This window comes from Lotus japonicus, chromosome 3, assembly GCF_012489685.1.
Source record: "Lotus japonicus ecotype B-129 chromosome 3, LjGifu_v1.2".
Classification (NCBI taxonomy): Eukaryota; Viridiplantae; Streptophyta; class Magnoliopsida; order Fabales; family Fabaceae; genus Lotus; species Lotus japonicus.
Window position 1 is genome coordinate 58525331 of NC_080043.1, and position 6580 is coordinate 58531910.

The window sequence follows — 6580 nt, forward strand, 5'->3', positions numbered from 1 at the left end:
CATGTCATTTAAAAACCACTCATGTACGGTTATGAGTGTCATACTCATGCCTACGGTAGCGTTTGGTGACGGAACGGAACAGGACAGAACGGAACGGAACAGAACAGGATGGAACATGACACTAATGTTCTGTGTGTTGTGTTTGTTAACTCAAGTTCAATAGAACAGTACCATGATTTTAATTACATATATAACCCTCCATATTTAATATTTGATTAATGAAAACAAATTGAACTCAATTGAACATTTTGCATAGAAACCGTTTGTTATTGCTTACTTCATGAAATAATCACTTATTTCTTTAAAATAATCACTTATATATTGTTTATGTTGTTTCAGCATGTTATTGAAAAAAGCAGAAACCTAATTATTTATTTAAATTATTTTAAGTGCGTTTGTTTAGATTAAAAAATATTAATTTTTAACTATAATTTTTTTAGAGATTTAGAGAAAAGCATAAGTTGATTCGTGTTTGACTACTCTAATTAAAATCACTTTTTTTTCATCTCCTCTCATCTATCATCATAAATTTTCATTATAAGTTAAATTAACTATTTCAAATAATCTGTTTTTAGTCTGATTAAAAAGTGATTTTTTCAAAATAAGTTGAATCAAACGCACTCTAATTGGTTTGTCTATCATTGCTTACAAAAACTGATTTTACTTTTGAAAAATTAATTGATTTTATTTTAATTAAGTTGATTGGTGTTTGAATACTCTAATTAAAATCACTTTTTTTTATCTCCTTTCATCTATCATCATATATTTTCATGATAAGCTAAAGACAAAGTAACTCGTCCAAATATTCTGTTCTGTTTTCAGCTTCAGCTAAAACAAACACAAAAAGTGAGATTTTGATTAAAAAAGTGAATTTTTTATTTTAAAAGTGATTTTTTGACTATAAAGTTATTTTTTTTTCCAAAATAAGTTGAATCAACCGCACTCTAATTGGCTCGTTTATAATTGCTTATAAAAAGTGATTTTACTTTTGAAAAAATAATTGATTTTACTTTAAGTGATTTTTTTTGAAAAAGTAGATTTTCATTTAACTTTGTCTACAATTATAATAAGTGCTTTTAATTTTAGAAGTGATTTTAAACTGTTTAGATACATAAAATTTCAAATATAAATTAGGAGAATTTTTGAACTTGCAAAAGTTTTAAGAGAGTGTTCCGTTACGTTCCCTTTCGTTCCACCATTTTCCAGGAAACCAAAATGTCCTGTTCGTGGAGGCCTTTGTCCCGTTCCGTTCCATCTTGAAAACATGACAAACACAGAACGGAACCCATGTGTCCCGTTCCGTTCCCTTCCCACCTGTTTACCAAACGCTACCGTACACATTACACAATTTGATTGGTGGGGGACAGACAAATGAAAACATAAGATCTCTGAGATGATATAATACAAGGCCAGTGGTCGAATTAAGAATCAGCATACTCTTATTCTCTCTAAATTGTTGTGTACATTCGTCAATAGGGAAAACCCTAATCATAGGTGCAATGTATTCCTCTATATTGATGTCTGATGGCTGTACATTATTATCATTGATCTGTTTGAAAGGCTCCTTCTGAAGGAATTCCACTGCAACTAACTGGTTATACCATCAGAAGACACACCACACCACACCACAGTGATACTGTGGAATTCATGACATTCAGAAAAGAAGAGGTTAATCCCATCTACAAGCTTAGATCCTCTGGCAAGCAGATACTTAGAAAATACAGGCTGCACATCAAACAACATAAAATGAGATAACAACTTACTAGCAAAAAAGAGACAGAAAGACATATTGTGATACAACATGACAGGTGCATAGTGAAACACCCCAGATACTCAGGTTGATGTCCCTTTAAAATCGGGGGGAAAAGCAAATTTTCACACATTCCCCAGATACTCAGGTTGATGTGAAAATATAGTTAGTTTTAATTACTGGCCATGTTTCTAACTATTCATTACAAGATTCAATTTATGATTCGGAAAATAGGTCTTCCATTTCACAATTCGAATCTGAATTTGATAACTTGCTGAAATTCATATATAATTTTCACCACCACATTGCATTATCCAACAACTACCACCTCCAATCATAGCAAATTCTGGCTGAACTTGGCTAATTTTCTTTTGTGCTATGTAGTCTTACTCTTTTGAAAAGTATACTGACTGACAGCGACCCCCCTCCTCAACAAAAGAAAAAGTTATTAGGTCACAATCTGATAGACAGACCCAATAAAGAGTTTGCACAAATTGTAGACATAAGAAAGAAAGAAACTTCACAAGGAGTTACTAAATTGCTGCGAGTCGAACTGTTTGTACTTTCTGCATCCACAATAAAAGTTTCCTCGCCTTGCAGCAAGCAATATTCATTGTTACTAGTTTCTAGTTAACATGCTCAAGAAAATAGAGACTTATTTATTCACTCAAACAAATAGAGACATGAAATAGGACACCTAAATGCAATAAATATTTTACAAAAGTAACAGTTGAAAGCATACAATAACATTAGGTCTTGAAATACTATTTCATGAGCAATGGGATTATCACCTTGCGGACATGAAAGCCATCCCAAGAAAGACAGCCTTAACAGATTGCTTTTGTCCCGCGTAATCGAAAGCCAAGGGCAGCATTTCATGAAGAGTGAGAAAAGCCATAACTCCCCCAACTGTAATAAACACAGAACAAATCTGCATAATGAACATAAATGCCAAAGATCCAATTGTGACATTTAGAAGCTGGATTATGGCAAACCTGATCCAAGTAAACCTTCCAGAATCTCAGGATTTAAGCTGCTCGGGAATAGATAAGCTACAGTGAAATAAAAGAAATCATCAAATTAAGTTCAACTAAGTACCCACTACCCACACATATGCGCATGCATACCTCACCTAACTTTGACATTACAGCTAACTTGCTTTCTACTTCATGAAAACTAAAGCAGATTCTATTTAGCAAAGCAACATAAAGCAGATGATATACCTACAATTATGACACCCAGAGGTTCGGCAAAGCCAGAAAGTGATGCCAATTTGAATGCCTGCCATTTACTAAGACACATCCAGAAACAAATTATATAAATAAAAATAACAGTTATAATTCAAAGACATAGTTATTGACATAACCTATCTTTAACATAGCAATAAAAACCCAGATTTAAGACTAGTTAGAGATTCCAGGAGTTATTATACACCAAACAAATGATACTAAGTATGTCAAAATTTGTAAATGCGAGCATCATTGCACTTATGAGCATGTATTTTGATTTTTATAGGCAGTGGCATTAAAATCCAAATACAGGCTCACATTTCTGTTCTATTGTGTTTAATTTTTTTTTTTGTGTTGAAGCAAAACTGAAAAAATAACCTCCACTGTGAAACAGAAGCATAATGGCCATAAATAGAAAGGTTTTGTCTCGCGTAGCCACCATCAACACGGACCAACCAAGCTATTTTCTCCACTGCCACCATCCCATGATACTACCACTACTAACCATAAATTGAAAAAGAAAAAAATAAAATGGTAACATATGCATCAGCAATCCTTTACAGCACAATCAATTTAGAATTTTAGATAACATTTGCAATGTCACAGCACATTCACATAATCACCCTATTTATTTCTCATATATCATTCTTGAGTTCACTATTCCATATGCATATTTCAGGCCACATGTCAATTGGCCATAACTCCTTTGCACTTGAATAGCTATAAAAGCTACTTTTAAATTTGAAGTGCTACCACAGGAAACCTTTATTACCTTTCTGTCGCAAAATAAACAGGAAGTGCAACAGCAACACCCTAGAAAGAAGAAGATTGTTAAAATTACAATAAGGCCCATAAAGCATTTCAAGAAATGTTTTTTCAGAACAACCATGCGTAGGGAAAACTTTGTTCTATATGAAACTAAAAATATAGTACAATAAAAGTTGAATAAAATATAAGGACAATATATAATCAAGGACTATAAAGAACAGCAGTTTTCCTTCAACATTGGTAGCAGTAGCACCATTCAAATATAACGAATATATCTAGAGTAAACAAGTTCCACCACAGGATGAAAATTTATACCTCAGGGATATTGTGCAGAGCTATGGCCAATGCTAGGTTGAGGCCAACGCGGAGGCCCTATTGAAAAAAGCATTTCACAAGTATCAAATTGAAGTTTATTAACAAGCATAATGATAGCAATGTGGAGCAATCCTTCAACAACTAATTATAGAAGTCAAAGATCCATATGCACACAGTAAGTTCTTGGGTACCTTCATGGACCCAAGGAATACTGCCATTCCTTCTGGAAAATTGTGTAAACTTATACCTAGGATAGGAACAGAGAAGAAAACTATATCAATAAAATAAAAGAAATAATACACTACAGGAATAATGGAAAATGAAAAATAAGTTCTTAGGGTCCCTTTTGGTTTCAGAAAAAAAATTTCTATTATGATTTCCTATTTTCACGTTTAATTACAAAAATTCCACATTGCTTTCACTTTGCATTTCTGATTCCAAAGTTTGTACATGAATTGGTGAAAAAACTACTTTGAATTTTAAAATTAGAAAGCAAAGTAAAAATCAGGCGGCATTTTGGTAATCAAAAGTAAAATTAGGAAATGAAAACAAACAGCCCCTTTTGATCAAGTCTTTCATTAACTAGGAAAATTTAATAATTGAATAGGCCCAAATTCCTAGAAAACTCAAGAAAAATATCTTTCATATTCGTCAAGTATTCATATAATCTTTTGCACGAAAAAGAAGAACATTTTAAGAAAAATGCTAGGTTAAAATTACCAAGATAGTCATACCTACAGCTGTAACAATTCCACTGAATAAAACTTGCCTCCGATGCTTTTTCATACCATCCTTGCTTTCTTCATCCCCATTTTTCTAATTCAAGTATGTCATCTATCAAAATTTTATATTTATGCAGTAAACAACATAGCTGCTGCAACGCCACTTTGCAAATGCAAGAAGAAGGCAGTAACAGTTATTTGTAACAAACAAGTTTGTTAAAAGTTAAAACCTTTCTACTTTTCGTATTCGAAGTGGGAGCAAGTGATGGCTCTGGGATGAAACTGGCAATAACACCAAAGAATAGTACACCAGCAAAAAACTGTATCAAAGAGAACACATAACATTATGATCAACGCTAACATGAGAAAGAAAACTTTAAAATGACTTAATGATTGGTGAAGTGAAGAGCATACCCAAAGGTTTCCCTTCAAGAAGCCCAGTGAGTTTAAAGCATTGTGAGCGAGATCGAAGAACGATATGCTCAGCATCAAACCAGCAGCAAAACCCTTCACGGAATGAAACAAATCAAATAAACTTTATCACATTTGACAAAAAAATAAAGGGACACAATGCATTCTCATCAGAATTGAAGAAAAGCAGCACCTGTAATAGACCAAGCATCTTCAAATTGGGAGCTGGATTAACAATCACAAAAAGTGCACCTGTTTCACATTAACAATAGAAACTCAATGGAAATATTGGAATTGAAAATGAAACTCTAATGTTAAGATTCTGGGGGAACAAACTAAGATATCAAATTATCAACTAATTTCAACCAGAAGAGCAGCATAGAGTGAAAATCGGAATTGGAAATTGAAGATACTAAAAACAAACGAAACGACATTAAAGTTGTGTAATTGAAATGGAGGTTGCAGAGAGAGAGAGGTACGGACCGATGGAAGTACTGAATCCACCAACAAGTGAGAGAGCAAGAGCTACCGTCACCGGAGAATCCATGGCTCAACGGCGTGGAGCGGTGGTGTTAGGGTTCGGTTGGATTTGGAGAAGAAGAAGAAGAAGAAGAGAAGCTGTTGATAGAAGATAGTTAGATAGCAGAGAAGAGAAGAGAAGAGAAGTGCAGGCACTACTACTAGACTCACTCTGCTTTGTACTTACCCAACAATCAGGGAGCAGGTATGACTCATTTTATTAATTAATTAATTAATATCATTTGTTATTTTTCCACTACATTATACATTTTTTTGATGTAGCTCTGCTTCCTTTGCACACCAAAAAGAATGTAGCATGCTTGTAATAAAAAATAAAAGAATGTAGCATGCTTCAGGGCTTTTCATGACATGGACTTTTAGAGTAAAAAAAAATACATGGATCAATTAGATTTAATTAGACTGATTTCATTTGTTTTGTTTAAACAATTTTGTATTCAATTGAAATCAAGTTAGTATAACTGAATGCAAGTTTGATTTGGATGAAAAAGTGATTTCAGGTGTCTTAAAAGGCACTAATTGAGAAGATAAAATTTACTATTGTTGAGTCCAACGTAAATTAGAGAAGTGAGATTTTGACGCGATGGATTTAACGTGGATTCACCTTGAGTTCCATGGGAATCCAAATGGGCACTACTATTTTGTTATATCACTATAAGAAAAATGTCAATTACCGACGACAAAAAAGGCATCTGGTGTGTCCCGAATTAACGTTTGTTTGATCGTTAAAACTACATTTTCTTCCGCTAAAGAAAAATATTTACAAACAACTATGGTTGCCGGTAGGTGGCGAGAAGACTTAGCATGAATGTTTAGGTTGTTTGCTTGTGTTGGAATACTTGGCGAAA

The 6580-nt window shown here is 33.4% G+C and overlaps 1 protein-coding gene across 1 annotated transcript; it reads right to left on the reverse strand.

Moving 5' to 3' along the window:
* Window positions 1-1372: 1372 nt before the first annotated feature.
* Window positions 1373-5889, reverse strand: LOC130743802 (zinc transporter ZTP29-like). Its single transcript, XM_057596027.1, has 12 exons — window positions 5679-5889; window positions 5389-5447; window positions 5199-5291; window positions 5015-5104; window positions 4797-4878; window positions 4254-4309; window positions 4063-4119; window positions 3752-3792; window positions 2974-3041; window positions 2746-2802; window positions 2542-2659; window positions 1373-1725 (listed from the first exon to the last, which is right to left on the reverse strand). The coding sequence occupies exons 1-12, from the start codon at window positions 5740-5742 to the stop codon at window positions 1680-1682; spliced, it is 831 nt and encodes a 276-aa protein (XP_057452010.1). The 5' UTR covers window positions 5743-5889; the 3' UTR covers window positions 1373-1679.
* Window positions 5890-6580: the final 691 nt, after the last annotated feature.